This window comes from Hemitrygon akajei, chromosome 3 (assembly GCF_048418815.1).
Source record: "Hemitrygon akajei chromosome 3, sHemAka1.3, whole genome shotgun sequence".
Classification (NCBI taxonomy): Eukaryota; Metazoa; Chordata; class Chondrichthyes; order Myliobatiformes; family Dasyatidae; genus Hemitrygon; species Hemitrygon akajei.
The window spans coordinates 112,957,661-112,975,728 of NC_133126.1; the positions used below are offsets into that span (position 1 = coordinate 112,957,661).

Consider the following 18,068-nt stretch of genomic DNA (forward strand, 5'->3'; position numbering starts at 1 on the left):
ACCAAAACAAGCCAAATGATCCACTGTAATTCAATGTTGTAAAACAATACAACATGAATATTTCAGGGGGAGGGTGCGATGAATACTTTTTATAAGCACTGTAAGTGTGCATAAATCTTTGAAAATTGCAGGTCAGTTAATAAACTGTACTGAATCCTGGCTGCATTAATAGATGCAAAAGCAAGAAGGTTTCATCTGAGAATCCCTGATTCTCCTTAGAGCAAAGAAAGTTAAGACTTGGGCTTGAGTCTGATAACTGGATAGATATTGTTTCCATTGGCAAAGTAAAGGGGAGACAGGTTTGAAGTCAAACATGAGGAAATCTGCAGATGCTGGACTATCCCTCTTCCCACCCTGTCACTTGCAAAAATGCTATCCCCTTTTCACAATTCCTCCGTCTCCGCCGCATCTGCTCTCAGAATGAAGCTTTTCATTCCAGGACGAAGGAGATGTCTTCCTTTTTTAAACAAAGGGGCTTCCCTTCTTCCACCATCAACTCTGCTCTCAAACGCATCTCTCCCATTTCCCACACATCTGCCCTCACCCCATCTGCCCGCCACCCCACTTGAGATAGGGTCCCCCTTGTCCTCACCTACCACCCCACCAGCCTCCAGATCCAACGTATAATTCTCCGTAACTTCCGCCACCTCCAACGGGATCCCACTATCAAGCACATCTTTCCCTCCCCCCCCCCCCCCCCCTTCTGCTTTCTGCAGGGATCGCTCCCTACGTGACTCCCTTGTCCACTCGTCCCCCCTTCCCTTCCCACCGATCTCCCTCCTGGCACTTATCCTTGTAAGTGGAACAAGTGCTACACCTGCCCTTACACTTCCTCCCTCACCACCATTCAGGGCCCCAGACAGTCCTTCCAGGTGAGGCGACACTTCACCTGTGAGTCGGCTGGTGTGGTATACTGCGTCCGGTGCTCCTGGTGTGGCCTTTTATATATTGGTGAGACCTAATGCAGACTGAGAGACCGTTTCACTGAACACCTACGCTCTGTCCGCCAGAGAAAGCAGAATCTCTCAGTGGCCACACATTTTAATTCCATGTCCGATTCTCATTCTGATATGTCTATCCATGTCCTCCACTGTCAAGATGAAGCCACACTCAGGTTGGAGGAACAACACCTTATATACTGGCTGGGTAGCCTCCAACCTGATGGCATGAACATTGACTTCTCTAACTTCCGTTAATGCCCCTCCTCCCCTTTTACCCCATCCCTGATATATTTAGGTTTTTTTTCCCCTCCCCTTTTTTCTTTCTCTCTCTGCCCATCACTCTGCCTGTTCTCCATCTCCCTCTGGTGCTCCCCTCCCCCTTTCTTTCTCCCTAGGCCTCCCATGATCCTTTCCCTTCTCTGGCTCTGTATCCCTTTTGCCAATCACCTGTCTGGCTCTCAGCTTCACCCCACCCCCTCCAGTCTTCTATCATTTCACATTTTCCCCTCCCCCTCCTACTTTCAAATCTCTTACTATCTTTCCTTTCAGTTAGTCCTGACGAAGGGTCTCGGCCCAAAACGTCGACAGCGCTTCTCCCTATAGATGCTGCTTGGCCTGCTGCATTCCACCAGCATTTTGTGTGTGTTACAGGTTTGAAGTGATTGTTTCAAGATCTGACATCAGAGAAAACCTTATCCTCAGTGGTTCTGATCTGGAATGCAGTGATTGATTGATTGATACAGTGGTAGATAAGATTCACCTGTGGACTTCGAAGTGATTTGGATTCATAGAAATACAATTGATTAACGTGGATTGGACTCGATTGGCCAAATGACCTAATTCTACTCCTATATCATATGGTCTTATGGATTTGTAGATAAAGGTAGAACATTTTCAAGGTTATGGAAAAATAGAAGCAAGGAAAGTGGACTGACTGATTGTTCTGAAAGAACCTCTTTGATGAATGTGCTGTAACTACTTTATGCTGTTGGTTACCTGGTTGAGGGAGAAGCATTGAGATGGAAGAAGTTAACGCTGCATTTTTTAATGTAGTTAGCTTTGAAGAAGAACTGGAGAAAATGTATCCCAACAAGAAGGCCCCAAACCTCTCCACTCTTTTCTTGACAAAAGAATCAACCGGTTCCCTTCCACCACCTCCCTCCTCTGTCTGGCAGAACGGGTCCTCACCTTCAACAGTTTTTCCTTTGGCTGCTCCCACTTTCTCCAATCTTGAGGGGTAGCCATGGGCCCCAGCTATGCCTGCCTCTTCGTTAGCTACGTAAAAAAGTCCATGTTCAAAGCCTTCCCCAGCTCTTCCAGCGCTACATTGACAACTGCATTGCTGACCTTGTCAATTTCATCAACTTTGCCTCCAACTTCTACCCTGCCCTTAAATTCACTTGGTCCATCTCTGACACCTCCCTCCCCTTTCTTGATTTCTGTCTCCATCTCTGGAAACAAGCTTTCAACCGATCTTTTATAAACCTACTGATATTCGTGGTTATCTTGACTATACCTCTTCCTACCCCATCTCTTGGTTTAAAAAAAAAGTTCCTTCGCCTCTGCTACATCTGTTCCCAGGATCAGGCTTTCTGTTCCAGGACATCAGAGCTGTCCTCTTTCTTCAAAGAATGGGGTTTCCCTCCCTCCACTATTGATACTGCCCATACCCACATTGCTTTCTTTTCCCAAGCATCTGCGCTCACCCCATCTTCCCACTGCCTTAACAAGGATAGAGGCCCTCTTGTCCTTACCTACCCCATCAGCCTCCACATCCAACACATTGTCCTATGCAACCCCCACTGTCTCCAAAGGGATTCTACCACTAAGCATATAATTAGCTTTCCCCTCCCTCTCCACTTTCCACAGAGATTGCCTCCTCTGCGATTCCCTGTCCGTTTGTTTCCCCCCTCATTAGTCTCCCTCCCCGCATTTATCCCTGCAAGCAGTCTAAGTGCTACATCTGCCCATACACCTTCCCTCACTTCCAATCAAACAGTCCTTCCAAGTGAGGTAACACTTCACCTGCAAATCTGCTGGGGTTGTCATGTGAGTCCAGCGCTCCCTATGCAGCCTCCTCTACATTGGTGAGGTCCGTTTCGTCAAAAATGAGCTAAAATGAGGCCACCCTCAGGGTGGAGGAGCAACATCTTGTATTCCATCTGGGTAGCCTCCAACCTGATGGCATGAACATCCATTTCTCCTTCCAACTTAAAAAGAAGTTCTCTCCCCTCCCCTCTTTGTCCTCTTGCCTCTTCTCACCTGCCTACCCCTTCCTCCTTCCCTTTCTCCTATACTCCACTCTATCAGATCCCTCCTTCTCCAGCCCTTGACCTTTCCCTCCCGTCTTCACCTATCACCTTCCAGTAGCCTCCCTTCCCCTCCCCCATTCCGACTTTTCCCCTTCCTCAGTTCATGATGAAGGGTCTCGACTCGAAATGTCGACTGTTTATTCATTTCCATGGATACTGCTGAGTTCCTTCAGCATTTTTTGTGTGTTGCTGTGCAGAAAATATCCAGTGTTTTAACATGGAATACAAAGTTACTTTTCACACCAAGGGAAATTCAGATTTGGGCAATTATTTGCAAATGCTAAGAAAGAAACATCATCACTTTATCTTTCCCATAGTGTTGTGTTAGTTGCAGCTCCTGAATGTCTCACTAAAGGGGCATTCAAACAGTTGCAGCTCCTGAATGTCTCACTAAAGGGGCATTCAAACAGTTGCAGCTCCTGAATGTCTCACTAAAGGGGCATTCAAACAGTAAATGCTAACTACTTTACTATGAAGGGCATCTCAGGAAACCCAGACTGACTTTTTATCTTGTCTGTTCTCTTGTTCATTCACAAAAACAAAGACTATGCTGATTGACAACAGCCTTGCTACTTCCCAGTTTAAGATCACACCTTGGAATCTTAATTATGTGAAAATCTGGGATCTTGTTGTTATTCCCTAGATAGTTTGCCTTTACAGATACATTTACTCACCTATAAACTTGGGTGGGTAAATTCACTACTGTAACAAAAGGTGTTTTTTTTTGTTCTTGTCAGAGAAGAATAATATTAGCTTAATTGTTGTTCTGTTACTGCCTTTAAGTAGTTTGATATTTACATTTAGGGGTGTTCTGAAATTATTCAGTTGTATGTGGAATGTTAAAATTGTCAGCCCGTAAACCCAAGTTGGATAATTGCAACTTGTCTTTTAAGAAACAGACACAAAAATCACAATTAAGGATGATCTACAGGGTAACAGCTATAATCTGACAATTCTACATACATTTATTTGGCATAATGTGGAACTTATTTTCTATTTTAATGTGAAGGTGTGTTCTGCTGTTGGCCTTCTGTTTCTCCCTCAGACGAAATCTTTAAACAACTCTGAGTCACATTGCACTGGGCTTGGGGTGACTGAGTGTCCCACTCACTTGATGCAGAGACAAGGTACAACCATGCTGGGCCTGAGTTCAGGTGGTTTACACATGGAATGCTCGAGGCAGGCTATGATTGAAGTCAGAGACTTGCACTCCTGTCAAAACTAAAAGTGTTTTTTTTAGTTCAGAATTCTAACATTAAGAGACATTTAAAATCCATCCAAATTAATGAAAAGTTAAAATTATGAAGATTAAGATATGAACATTGAATTGTTTTATGAATTAATTAATTCATTAGCAGAATATTTTAATGATGCTAAGTGGGATTGGGCTTGGCCACAGAATGGTGAAACCTGCCACTCTTTATTCTGCGTTCAGCAGCTCAGTTTCTGATGTCTGAGAAATTTCCACCGCTGAAAGTTGATGGTTCAATTAGAGCTGCCAACAACATTCATCGCAGCTGAAGTGGAAGAGCTTCTTCCTTTCACACCACCACCCAGAAATACACAGGAAACGATGAAACTGCTCCTTAAGGAATTTAAGTGCTATGAGTATGCAATGGCCATCACACTCGTGAAGGAAGTAAATCTCAATAATAACTAATTATTTACTGTTTGCAAACAGGACCTACAAGCTGCTGTGCTATGGCTGGAGGCGACCACAGGTCATTCATTCCCCCTCTGAATGTTGCTAGCGCTGAGAATGAAGTGAGAGATGACAAGTTTTGCTCTGCAGATCATGTCCATGCTGAACACTTGCTCTGTGGTCTTTACAAAGATGATGAGAACACAGCACCTGAAACACTGCCATCTTCAGCAGAGTTGCAGTCCAACTTTATGGAGTAGCCAGGACTGAGAAGAAATTCTTCGACACCAAACCAGGACATGGGTGGCTGCATTTGCAACTCAGTTTTAACATTATATTTTTAAGGTCTGCAGTGTGTACTTTTAAATATATTGTTAGAAACAGTAGGGTTTCCATTATTCCTGTGAAAGGAGTAATTGCTGGAGAAAGTAGGATCTAATGTGCCTAATATAATTTTCAAAACTTAAACGTATTTAACTATTGTTTTGCGGCAGCCATCCTAGACAGCTGTGTGAGCTGAAATTGAGTAATGAGGTGTGGCGTCTAGAATTTTGTCAAATCCTATTTATATTATGCACTTTGTCTAAAAATTGTAACTTTTCTATCCTTGGGACCTGAGGCAGTTATAGAACCACCATGATCTACTCCATCCAACACAAACCAAATGGTACAAATCCCTGTTAAATTTGGGGGCCTTAAGGTTATTTTAAAAAATACAACAGATGATGAATATGAAGAGACTTTTAAACCTTAAAGGGTGCAACTCTCTCTGGCTGTGGATCGTGCATCAATGGACCTTTTCTTTGCTGGCAATGTGAATCATTTGATTAATATTTTAAAATCCTTGTTAAAATAATGGCAATAAGTTCTAATATCATAGTATTGTACATTTCAGAATTTAATGCCATTCTTGCTAACCACTTTCTCCTCGACATTCCCTCTGTACACTGTTGTAAATTTGCCATAGTTGAACTGTTTCCTTGATCAGATGTGACAGAGTATACACAAGGATTTAGTCTTTATTGTAACATACAATACTTCATCATACTTTCCGGATGAACAGTATATTTAATCGCACTTGGCTCACATAGCACTCTTTTTTTGTTGTTCGTTTCAATATAACAAAAAGCTGATGTGAACATATGTATATGTACACAGCTCTTTTAATAATTTTATTACAATGGAAAAATTATCCTTCTGGTTGTCTTTTCACCATCAAGATCCTCTGGTTGTTATGTATTTATTTTATGGAAACATACCTAGGTACCTAAGTACCTAGGTACTTGAAAATTTAGAAATGTAACCCAGCACTAGTGGTGGACATGATAACAGACACTGTGATCGTACATTTAAATCTTAATCTTTGTTTTGTACAAGCATGACCGTTTTTGGTTCATCTGACCACTTGAGCCTTGGAGTGGACCAGCTCCTATGCACCTTGTTTCTCCCTTTTTGGAGCTGGCTGCTGGTCCACCATGATTTGTACCAGCCACTTTGGAAATGTTCTTAAATGCAACTAATTTTAAATGGAAAAAGTGAAAGAAATAATGAATCTACCACCATGTGGGGTTGCCACACACTTCTGTCACTACTGGTCATCTGTTACACCATCTTTCTTAAAAGGTGTGCAAAGTTGAGCTACAACTTCAAATTCCATCTTGACTAGTTTTCACCATTATCCTAACTTTGCCAAACATACTGCTACTAGTAACATAACATCAAAAGTACATAAATTGTAATATTCTACATTGTTTTGAAAGGTTCAGGTATTTAAACTATATCTCTGTCCTTAAATTACATGTGTTTGTATTTAGTGGTTTTTAAAACAAAATTGTAATGATTTGCAGTTGCATCTGCTTTTTACCCATTTGTCAGTTGAGGTCATCTGTGAAAGCACCAATCTGATTTAACCATATTTCAGTCTCTGTAACAGCACGATTGGAGATTAATCCTATTTCAGCCAAATGAGTGAGTTTGTGCCACAGTTATTGAATGAAAAGCTTGCACTGATGTAGAGAGTTCACAATTACAGAACTGTAGTTGCACTTCAGTAAAAATGGGCAGTTCTTGTACTTTAAATTTCTGCAGCTATTTATGCAGTTGGTGTAATATTAGTATTGGCAAAGGGTTATCTTACAGAAACCAGAGAACTAGAATAAATGGATCGTTTTCAGCTTGACCAACTCTAGCTGGTCGGTGACACAGAAATTTGTGTTCAGATTGCTTAATTGAAATGAAAATGGGGAAATTTCTTCTGGGGTAATGAACATTTGAAATACTTCACCCTGGAGAGTTGGAAGTCATTCAACCTATTCAAGAGTAAGAGTTGTTCTGGTCTGATGGTAAATGGGATCAATCAGGAAAATGTTAAGGGTAGGGACAATTGGCAGGACGTGCTCCAGGGCCTATGCTTATCAAAGGTAAGTCTTTGTATAAAAGAGTTCAACCACCTCTGATACATCCTTCTGTATTGGTATTAAACCAATTTATTTTTATTGTAATATTGGTTTATTTCCACTGTTAGCCGTATTAAAAATAAACACAATTTTATTCTGATGGAGCCTTCATTAATTTCCCGGAAACAATTCCTCATCCTCCTCACTGTCAGATAGTTCCTCAGATGTACCGCTGTCTTCCTGATGCCCAAGTTCTCTTTCTGCAATCTCCTCGCGCTTCAGGAGCTTCTTAAAAGTATCAAACTCTTCCCAAGATGACATAGCCACTTTAGCCAAAAAATAATCTTCAGTAGTGGTAAATATGTCCTTTGGTTTGGGGTTTATGATCGGAGTCTGACCCTTCTTATCTGGAGTCTGGTAACGCCCAAGACGTTCTAAGAAGATAAGGCGTTGTTTTAGTTCTTCTAGTGACGTCCGGAAAATTCCAGATTTCACTATCGCTACTTGTTTTAGTCCCATTCGGAAATATGCGAACTGTGAAATGAGATGAAAAGTGAAGTTAATTAAACACGGGAAGGTTAATAAGTAACCAGCAATTATGGACATTTGATACATTGTTTTTACTAAATCAGAAAAGCAATACAGGGTACGTGTTTCCATTGATTTCATAAAAAATTCAACGAGAAAGAAAGCAAACTACAGGCTAGTTAGATTAACAGCTGCCATCAAAAGGAAATAAACTCAATTTATAATACAATTAGGAGTGAACATTCTGTAATGAAAGGTAAATTGTTCTTTGAAGTAACCAGCATAGTTTGGTAAAAGGGGCCTGTAGATATGATCTACTTGGATTTCCAAAAGGCAACCAAACTAATGAGGTAAGAGGGCTTGTGGATTTTGAGGGAAAGATATTAGCATGGCTAGAGGATGGGTTAACTGACAGAAGTATAGAGGGATGTCAGAACAATCAGTTTGCTGATCTAAAATTAAATGGAAATATGTGGGATGAAGATAAGTGTTCAACGGGAGTTAGGCAGGCCAACTGATTGGGCAAAAACATGACAGATGGTACATGGGGAATATGAGATCAGCTAGTTTGGTATGAAAAGCATATAATTCAATGTTAAGCTAACAAACATGTTGGTTTGGTAACAGTGTTTTCACACAATAAACAAGTTGGTACATAATTAGGTGAATGTAAGAGAGATGGACTCCCAATGCAAACAAGTCTTGCTATAACAGCACAAAGGCTTTGATCCCATACTTGGAACAGTGCAATTTGACTCATTTGAGACACTTGGAGTTTTGTGAGATTGATTCCTGGGATTAAGAGGTTGTCCTGTGAGGAAGTGTTGAAATAATTGGCGCCTATAATCTAGATATGCAAATGATGGTGATCTTATTGAAATGAGATGTGAATTTAAATTCAAGAAATTGAGGCATCTGAAATGATATGAAGTTATTTTCAAGTAACAGTGTGAAATAAATGGATTCTTGTAAAAAGCCATCTGGCTACAGATGTCCTTCAGGGAAAGAAACTACTCCGCTTCCTCAGTCTGGACTTGTGTGATTAAAGACCAACCCATGCAGCTGACTTTTAATTATTTCCACAATTTAGGGTTTAGGGATAGAGAACAAGTATCAGCACTGGCAGTGACAAACCAAAAGATATGAAGCTGTTTCCTTTGGTGGCAAATCATAATCAAATGTAAAATATTCTTTAGATTGTGTATCTTTGGAATTTTCTACCCCAGAGATCTATGGATACTGAGTTGCCTATATTCAAGGCTTTTGAAACACCAGGTGTACGGGGGATAAACATGAGTTTGGAGATGAGGCCAACATGTAACAGAGAAAACTACAGGGTGTTTTCAATTTTGTTCATCACCAGGTACCAATATTACATATCACATCAATACACTGATCATGACTGGCATTCCTTCACTGGCTAAATAGACTGGGTGCCATGTTCAGCCAAGACAACGAAACTAAAGACTGAAATTCTTCCTGGACACTACCGAAATGACATTACTCACCAAACAAAAAGATGGCCAAAATCTTGACTGAGGAATATTTCCCCATGATGGTAAGATTGAAACAGATTTTGTCTATATTGGTAAGTAAATCTATTTTTACATCACAAGTTATCATTTAAAAAATTTAGCACACTTTTCCCCAAAATTTCCAAGAAGTCTCTAATAGAAGAAATCATTGTCTTCCTACTCTGAAGTACAGCAACCATTTGCTCAATAAGAGCCAAAAGAAAACAGCAATTGGATGAATTTATGACATTTGGTGGACTTTTTTAAAGTAGCAATAGCTATAACATCAATTTTTAATGTATGCCTGTTCCAATCAATGTATAATACCTCAAGAATTAAAAATTGAAGTTTCAAATGCATTAATGGGTGCACTAATTACAATTTTTTTAATGCAACAATTAAATATTCCCTTGGGAAGTTACAAGTTTCTACAAACACCAGATCTGAAATGTTTTTTTTTTAAAAATAGGCCACAAAAACTATCTTCAAAATATTTTTAGTAAGTACACCAGATACAAAACAATCCACTCCTACACATGGTGCTCATTACTGTACCTGGAATTTGTATTCCAGTTCTTCAAAGTTTTCAAAGAGAACATTGGGTGAAGTTTGGAGAATTTCTGTGATCTGTTGTACTGTGAAAATACACTTCTCTTTGAAGAAGCGCACAGTGTTGTTCACCTGCTTCACAGAGAGATTCAGAATCTGTGGGTGATGCACCAAGATGCGTTGCAGTCTCTCTGCAAAAAGAAGGCACAATGAAAATCCCACTCAGGCGGGGTTCAGATAATAATAGAGTACTTCACTGATCCCGAGTGGGAATTATTTCATTACGGCAGCAACACTTAAAAACTTGGCACTAATAATAAACACTAATAATTTAACTTGTGCTATGATGTGTGTTCTCCTGTTGCACAGAGATGAACTGTTGTACATGCTTATTGCATTTGGTAGGAAAATTTTCTGTAACGATCCTTGTGACAGCGGAGCTGAATGAGTCTGTTTGAAAGAGTGCTCCACTGCTTATTCAGCAGGTCATGGAGGGGGTGTGCCTGATGTACATTAACCCAGAATTTCCTTCTGGTTTGTAAGCCACCTAAGTTTTGAAGGAAAGTTCCACACAGTATTTCAGAGATGTCTTTCTTTCCCATAGATCAGGGCTTTCTCTACACCATAGTCGACAGGGTGCTTAACTCTGTGTCTGTCACTTCCCAAATTCTGCATTTGCACCTTCCATCCTCTGTAATTTCACACCTTCAACAGGATGCAACCACCAGGCATAGGTTTCACCTCTTACAAGGAGTATTCACTCCCTACCTAGCCACAATTCCTGCTTCACTCACTCACTCTCCTTACAGAACCTTCCCATACAACTGCAGATGTGACACCTATCTTTTTACTCCCTTCCTTCTCACTGACCAGGGACCAAAACACTCCCCCGAGGGGTTGTGATTCACTTGTACCTCTTCCTATCTCATACACTACATTCCATCGCCAGTATGGTCTCCCCAATGGGTGAGATTAGGTGACAGCCTTCAGTCCAAAAGGGTCATCCTGAGTCTCCAGTTGCCTGATCACTTTAGTTCTCCAACCCACTCTGTTCTGCTTGAAAAAAGTCACTGGTTGAGTTCTTTGGCTGCGAGATTTCAACGATGATTACACAATGGATTGCAAACAGATTCGATTTCTTTTTTCATGATGATGACCTATCATATATGATGCTCCATCTATTGCACAAGAAATCATGTTCCTAATTGGAATACTTTTATCTTCAATATACATTTTGAGCTTGTTGTAGATTGATTCTGTTGATATTTGTTTTTAACTTTTTACAAAAGTGAATCCCTTCATAAACTTTTCCAACCATTAAACAGAAGAATACTTCACCAGTTATGAAAAGATAATGAGAACGGTTTGAATGCTTCTTCACACTGTGTGTTGGCTGTCAAAACACAGCCGCTGAAAAAGTTTTTTAAATCTTTTTGACACTGGTTGAATTTTTGCTCAAAGTCGACAAGAGCTTGGGAAACAAGGTCGAACTTCTACGTGGCATATCTAGCCAATCTGACAAAATGAATGTTCTAAATATGAAACTGCAGGGTGAGAATTTCAACTTAATTCAGGCAAAAAGTGCAATGTCCACTTTTATCAGAAAATTGGAAATGTATAAGTAAAACCTTGGGAGAAGAACGCACTCAGATTTCTTGCATGGGAAGTATGGCACTCTCTTTCACAGACAGTGATTTGCAAGAGTACTGCTTACACTTGCAGTCACTGAAAAAGGGATTTCAGTATTGATTCAATGATTTGAATGATCTGGAAATTCTGGACTGTGTAATTAACCCAATTTCTTTGCAAGGTGGAAGAACACGAAGAGAGCTTGCAAGAAGAAAGTATTGAAATTCAGAATGTCAAAGAAGTGAAAATGTTTTACAAAATTGTCGGCATTTGTGGAATGTGGCTGCACTGTCATATGAAGTTTCCTGGTCTTTGGAGAAGAGCCAAACTGCTCTTCATTGCATTTCCATCTTCTTACCTTGTTGAAAAGGGCTTCAGTGCAGTGAATGATATACTCACAAAAAACAGAAACTGCTTGGACATTGTTATGCATGGTGACCTGAGGCTTTTGCTGTCACAACTTAAACCAGATATTTCAACTCATGCTAAAAACAATCAAGCTCAAGGATCACATTAATATCAAAGCTGCTGTACAGCGCAGAGGTACTGTGTAAGCTGGGTTTAAAGACAAATAAGAATTTAAAGCAGAATCATTTTTCTCATGTTAGCATGTGACAGACATGTTTTTACTCTATGGGGACACTGGAAATTATATTGTGCCTAAGAGGGGAGTTGGCAAGAATGAAAGTGCTTGGGAAACACTGGTTTAAGCAAACAGACCTTTCCAATCAAATGAACCCACACAAACCAAGTGACATGACTAATTAATCTACTAACCTGTTTTTGCCTTACATTCTCTACACCACATTACAGCACCCGGATGTACAGTTCAACTATTTCCAATAGGTAAGCACTGAACTTGCAATGTAAAAGAATCAACTCACTTTCAATTATTTTAATTGAATATTTTGCTACATAGAATTAATTGAAGAAGGAAATCTGGATTATATAAGTTTCTAAGAATTCCAAATTAAATTTTAATTCAGATTCGTAGTAAGTTACTTCATGAAAATTAAAAGCCTGAATTGGATAGATGACTGGAGGAATTTGGTATAGATACACAAATGTTAAATGTAGAGATACAGGTTAAGAAACTGTTTTAAAAAAGAAAAATGTCATAATTTGTAAAGAAACAATGGATAAAGTTTGTTAAACATGAATGGAATACTATTTACACCTGGCCAGGTGTGATTTGAACAGTTCTAGTCTTAATTTGCTGCATAAAGCCGTTCATTGGGAACAGACGTGTACTATTATTTCAGCATGAGAGTGATCTGTTGTGTGTTAACAGTTGTTACAAGTTTTTCTTCACACTTAAATATTTCCTCCTGCAAAGAGATAAGAACTTCATTATTATCCCTGTATGTATCTTTTGCACACTCTCCAGTACCTTTATTTCCTGTCTATGTGGACACTAGAACTGTTCACATCTTACCCAGTTATCAGTTGCCAATGTTATCAATGTTCCATAACACAGCAGGCACTAATAGATGCAATAGGAAAATCTGAAGAAGCTTTAACCAGAGAGCAACTGAAAACTGGGACAAAGAGCAGCTGAAATGATGTCCCTCAGCAGAAGGACTGGTTCATGGAACAAGTGTAAGAAGGCTGACAGGATCTCTGAGGAGAGGATAGTTTCCTTCTGTACTGTAAGCAACAACTTGCATTTCTGTAGCACCCTTAATGTTGCAAATAAATCGGATTCATCAGCATCATGCAGGGAAACGGGTTCTCCGGCAACAGGTTGAGGCACTGTTGATTTTAATGGAGATCCAGGCAAAGGGGAAAGGTGAACTAAATTTAAAATTACTTCATTTTAATGTTTTCACTTGAAAGATAAAAGCTTTGGAAAATTGATTGCTTCTGTTGCTGGATATTAAAGGCACCTTAAGGAAATGTGCAAGTTGCAAATTCTGTTGGAGAGAGGATGTCCACATTGCAGATCGCACCAATTTCTGAAAGGTCCGTGTGAGCACTATTAACAGCAGATCCATATCCAGTCCACTGCATTAAAATCTGAAAGAGAAACTGGCACCAACCTTCATCAAGTCCACGCTTCCGCAGGTTGTCAATGCGTGACTGCAGCTGATGACCCTTTATTCTAACCAGTTCGGGGCATTTTTCCAAGACCTTTAAAATGCTGCTTGGCCTTAAACCAAGACTATCAAGCAGGCAGAGCACAGGGTGAGCCTTCAGTGGAACCTGTGCAGCAATTCTAGGATTTAGTTCAAGCAGTTGCTTCACTTGAACCTGAGTAAATCCCAGATTCAGAAGGGGCTCAACTGCATTCTCTACGTGAGAAGCATCTGCTTTCAATTTTCCAGAATGTTTTCCCACAGGATGTAAATTGCCCTCTGTATCCATAGAGGACGAAAAGTGGAATTTTTTGGGGGGGATTGGGTGGAAGTCCAGTGAAATTTTCCCGGAATGACTGAGAATCCTGGCTGTTGAGAACCAAGAGTGAATGCATTGGCAAGACCCTGTATGTATAGCATAGTCCTTCACTTGTGTGGAGAACTGCCAGTACCTAACAGCCGGCTGCATCCTGTGGAGAAGGCCATGTAAGCACATAGTCTGAAAAACAGAAACAGTTCAGGGATTAAGATAATTGCAGCAGGTCTCCATGAATTTAAAAAGCTCTAAATCAGGATTTTACTAAAACTGCGCACAAGAGATTCCCCCAAGAATTCTTCAAATTAACTCAGCGTTCAAGCCAAGTGTGCAGGGCGGGTCACTGGGTCAAGATAGGAACATTGTTTTTCCCACAATCCAAAGCATGGGTCTGGCGTGTCTGTATGTCTGAGTACTTTTAGCTGAATCTCGTTGGTTCTAATTCCCACTCGCTTTAAAGTCAGTTTTCTATTTCTTTTTAATTTTTTTTTATGTGGGATTAAAAGTGGTCCAGAAAAATTGCAAGTCCAACATCATCGAAGCACCGAGGATGCTGGATTGTTGGTGTTACTAATAACTAAGTCAACTGATTTGCAATCATTGTGGAAAATTTTAACCCCCCCCCCCACCTCCCCAGCTAAAACTGTAACTTGTGCAGTCACCCTGTAATTGCATCTTGAATGTAATTCACAGGGCCGCTTGGGAGGGGGTGTGGTGTTCGTAACGGAAATGTCTCCCTGGCAGGAGGGAGGGGTAAGGAGAGCACCCCATGAATCCTCAGCCCGGAGCTGGGGGGTCGCCCCGTCAGGGTTTGGGGGTGGGGGGGTGGGGGACGTCCGGTAACGACAGGCAACTGGCCGAATGGCCTCACCTGCTGTACCATGGTCTTCACTCCCTGGCTCATCCCTGCATCCGCCAGCACGTCCAATTAGAGATCCCCCGGCAGCCGTGTCCGCGGGTGAACGTTCCGCCGTCGCTGCGCCCCCTGGAGGTGAGGTTTCCTCACGTCTTCAGAATCGGGTTTAACGTCACCGGCTTATATCGTGTACAATGCAATACATGATAAATATGGAAGAAACTGATTTACAGTAGATATGTACCCACAATGGAGCTGCCTATTTTTACAACTTTCTGCGGCTTACTTCGGTCCTGTGCAGTAGCCCCCGCCCCATAGCGGACGGTAATGCAGAGTGCTTTCCACCGTACGTGTAGTGATTTCGCTGTTTCCCAACCTTATCCCTTCACTAGTTCCACCTGCCCTCAGTATGAAAGTCATCTTGAAGACTGCAACTCACACAAGGTGACTTCACGTCATAAACGCAAGAGATTCGGCAGGTGTTGGAAATCTTGAGCAACGCACACAAAAAGTTGGAGGAACTCGTAGTTGACAGGATCTACGGGGAGGAATGGTCGAAGCTTCAGGCTTTCATCAGGACTGGAAAGGAAGAGGACAGAAACTGGAATAAAAATAGGGAAGGGGAAGGAGGACAAACTGGCGGGTGTTAGGTGAGACCAGATGAGGGGGAAGGTAGGTGGAGGAGAAGGCGTGAGGTAAGAAGCTGGGAGGTGATAAGACGTAAAGGGTTGAAGAAGGGGGAATCTGATTGGAGAGGGCATTAGATCATGGATGAAGGGGAAGGAGGGGCACTGGAGGGAGGTGATGGGCAGGTGAGAAGGAGAGGAGTGAGAGAGTTATCAGGATGAGGGAATAGAAAGAGAGAAGGAGGGATACTGGAAGTTAGAGAAATCGACGCTCATGCCATCAAGTTGGATAATTCCCAGATGGAATACGAGGTGTTGCTCTACCAACTTGAGTTTCACCTCTCAGTGTAGTAGACAGGAGGGGAAGAGAAATATGTACCTTGATCCTACCAATAAGCCCATCTTTCCTTCTCTTTCCCATCCTTCTTCCTCTCCACTTTCTGTAGGAAACCACCTCTACTGTCTGCAAACAGAACAAGTGCTACACCTGCCCTTCACCACCATTCAGAGCCCCAAACAGTCCTTCCAGGTGAGGCGACACTTCGCCTGCGAGCCTGTTGGGGATATTTACTGCATCTGGTTCTCCTCTCTTTCGGAGAGACCCGATGCAGATTAGAGACTGTTTTGTCAAGCACTATCACTCCGACTGCCACAAAACGCAAGATTTCTGCTGGCTAGCCATTTCAATTCTATTCCCCTTCCCATTCCAACATGTCTGTCTGTGGCTTCCTCTGCTGTCATGATGAGGTCAACTTGGAGGAGCTACTCCTCATATTCTGTCAGGGTAGCTTCCAACCTCATGGCACGAACATTAATTTCTTCCCCCTGCCTCCCCTCATTTTCCATTCCTCATTCTGGTTAATCTCCCGTTCCTTCTCTTCATCTGCTCAACACCTCACTCTGGTTCTCCTCTGCCATGGTCCTCTGTCTTCCTTCAATCCCTAATCTCTTCCACTTATCCTCTTCCAACTTCTGACTTCATTCACCCTCCCACCGTTCCTCCACTCACCCATCACCTACCAACTCCTCTACCTCCCTCCGCCTTATTCTAGCTTCAGCCCCCTTCCTTTCCAGTCCTGATGAAGGGTCTCTGCTTGAAAGATTAACTATTTATCCACCTCCATAGACACTGCCTGACTTGCCGAGTTCCTCCAGCATTCTATGTGTGTGTATGAGACTTCTCGTCAAATGGTGCATGTCATAAAGATTGTCAGCTTGTCGTGGTAGAGAGGCTTGTGAGATCCTGAGAATGACTCCAACTCGAGTTTAGCCATCTGTGCTTAGTTCCTCCTAGGATTGTAGGTTTTCACAAATAAAACGGTGTAAGGCATTTTATGTTTAAGAGAAACCATAACAACTCATTTATTTTGCTCCAAACACTGAACACAAAAAGAACCAGGTAATACGTCATCACATCAGACCAGCCTCTCAAAGTGAACCCCATCTCAATATTGGTGGCTGTGAATGCTGTATGTTTGCACCGATTACATTACAGCCCAGAATTCACTAAAACTGGCATTGAGAGCCTGTCCGGAATTCGCCCATGGGCGTGTTGACGTGCTCAGGACCATGTTGGGACAGCTGGGGCATGGAAGCGGAATCCGCCAAACCTTGGCGGGCAGGTTCGAGACAATCTAGCAAAATGCAATCAGGTTTACCCCTACCCGTTTTATCTGCGATAAAAGTCTTTTCTCTCCATTCCAAAATGTGGAATGGGCCAGCTTAAGGGAGCCTGGGGGTATGTTGGTGTGCATCACGGACGATGAAGACAAACGAGGTGGAATGTAGATCAGCAGAAAGCAAAGAGTGCTGTAGGCCACGGTGGGAGGTAGGCATCGAAGCTACTAAGGAGGGTGGAACGCTGTGGTGAGGCCGACCGGACAGTTGTGACATCAGGAATGAAATCACCTGGAACTCAGAAGGGCTGTCCGCAAACCGGCTGTGCCACGGAGGACTCCTCTTTTGGAGCTGGTCTGAGCCCCAGAGGGACCCGCGAGAGTCCATCATGCCAGGACTCATCAGTCAGGGAAGCCCTCAGACCAACCTTCAGCAACGGTGAAACCGCTCGCAGAGGCCGTTGGACTGTGAGTGATACGCCGTGGTGTGATATAGACTAACGCCGAGGTTCTGGGCCATCGCAGCCCGGAGGGCTGATATGAATCGGGAACCGCGGTCAGAGGAAATATCGGATGGGATGCCAGAGCAAGAACCCGGGTGCTGACGAACACATGCGCCTCGTCTGTGGCCATTGCTGATGCTAAAGGTCAACCTCTGGCCACCTGGATGTACAGTCCACCATGGTAGGAAGTTTTGTGAAATTGTGGGAGGGGGAAAAGGACTAACAAGGCCCACATGGACATGTTTAAACTGTCGGTCAGAGGCCTCAAAAGGTGCCTGGACATGATGGTTGATTTTTGCCCACACAGGCTGCAGTCCAACCACACACGGCCGTGCCAGACAAAGTGTAGATAGATAGATAGATAGATAGATAGATACTTTATTCATCCCCATGGGGAAATTCAACTTTTTTTCCAATGTCCCATTCACTTGTAGCAAAACTAATTACATACAATACTTAACTCAGTAAAAAATATGATATGCATCTAAATCACTATCTCAAAAAGCATTAATAATAGCTTTTAAAAAGTTCTTAAGTCCTGGCGGTAGAATTGTAAAGCCTAATG

The 18,068-nt window shown here is 42.1% G+C and overlaps 2 protein-coding genes across 4 annotated transcripts in view; one reads left to right on the forward strand and one right to left on the reverse strand.

Moving 5' to 3' along the window:
• The window catches only part of pask (PAS domain containing serine/threonine kinase), a 70,681-nt gene extending 63,231 nt beyond the window's left edge, over positions 1-7,450 (forward strand). Inside the window, exon 20 of the mRNA XM_073040601.1 lies at positions 4,935-7,450. Within this exon, the coding sequence (XP_072896702.1) occupies positions 4,935-5,155 (221 nt within the window). The 3' untranslated portion in view covers positions 5,156-7,450. The remainder of the gene's footprint in view (positions 1-4,934) is intronic.
• On the reverse strand, positions 7,356-15,447 carry mterf4 (mitochondrial transcription termination factor 4). 3 transcript variants are annotated; one of them, XM_073040604.1, is made up of 4 exons: positions 15,198-15,447; positions 13,551-14,085; positions 9,889-10,073; positions 7,356-7,825 (listed from the first exon to the last, which is right to left on the reverse strand). In XM_073040604.1, the coding sequence occupies exons 2-4, from the start codon at positions 14,080-14,082 to the stop codon at positions 7,463-7,465; spliced, it is 1,080 nt and encodes a 359-aa protein (XP_072896705.1). In that variant the 5' UTR covers positions 14,083-14,085; positions 15,198-15,447; the 3' UTR covers positions 7,356-7,462. The 3 variants fall into 3 exon arrangements, with proteins under 3 accessions (XP_072896705.1, XP_072896703.1, XP_072896706.1); XM_073040602.1 differs by lacking the exon at positions 15,198-15,447 and adding an exon at positions 14,774-15,187; XM_073040605.1 differs by lacking the exon at positions 15,198-15,447 and adding an exon at positions 14,565-14,704.
• Positions 15,448-18,068: the final 2,621 nt, after the last annotated feature.

Excerpts from the sequence above, each read along its gene's own strand:
- mterf4 (XM_073040602.1), bottom strand. The coding sequence starts at position 14,806 with ATGAGCCAGGGAGTGAAGACCATGGTACAGCAG. Across the intron at positions 14,086-14,773 it reads TGAAGACCATGGTACAGCAG|ACTATGTGCTTACATGGCCT; the intron begins GTGAGGCCATTC and ends TCTGTTTTTCAG. Across the intron at positions 10,074-13,550 it reads GAAGCGTGGACTTGATGAAG|AGAGACTGCAACGCATCTTG; the intron begins GTTGGTGCCAGT and ends TTCTTTTTGCAG.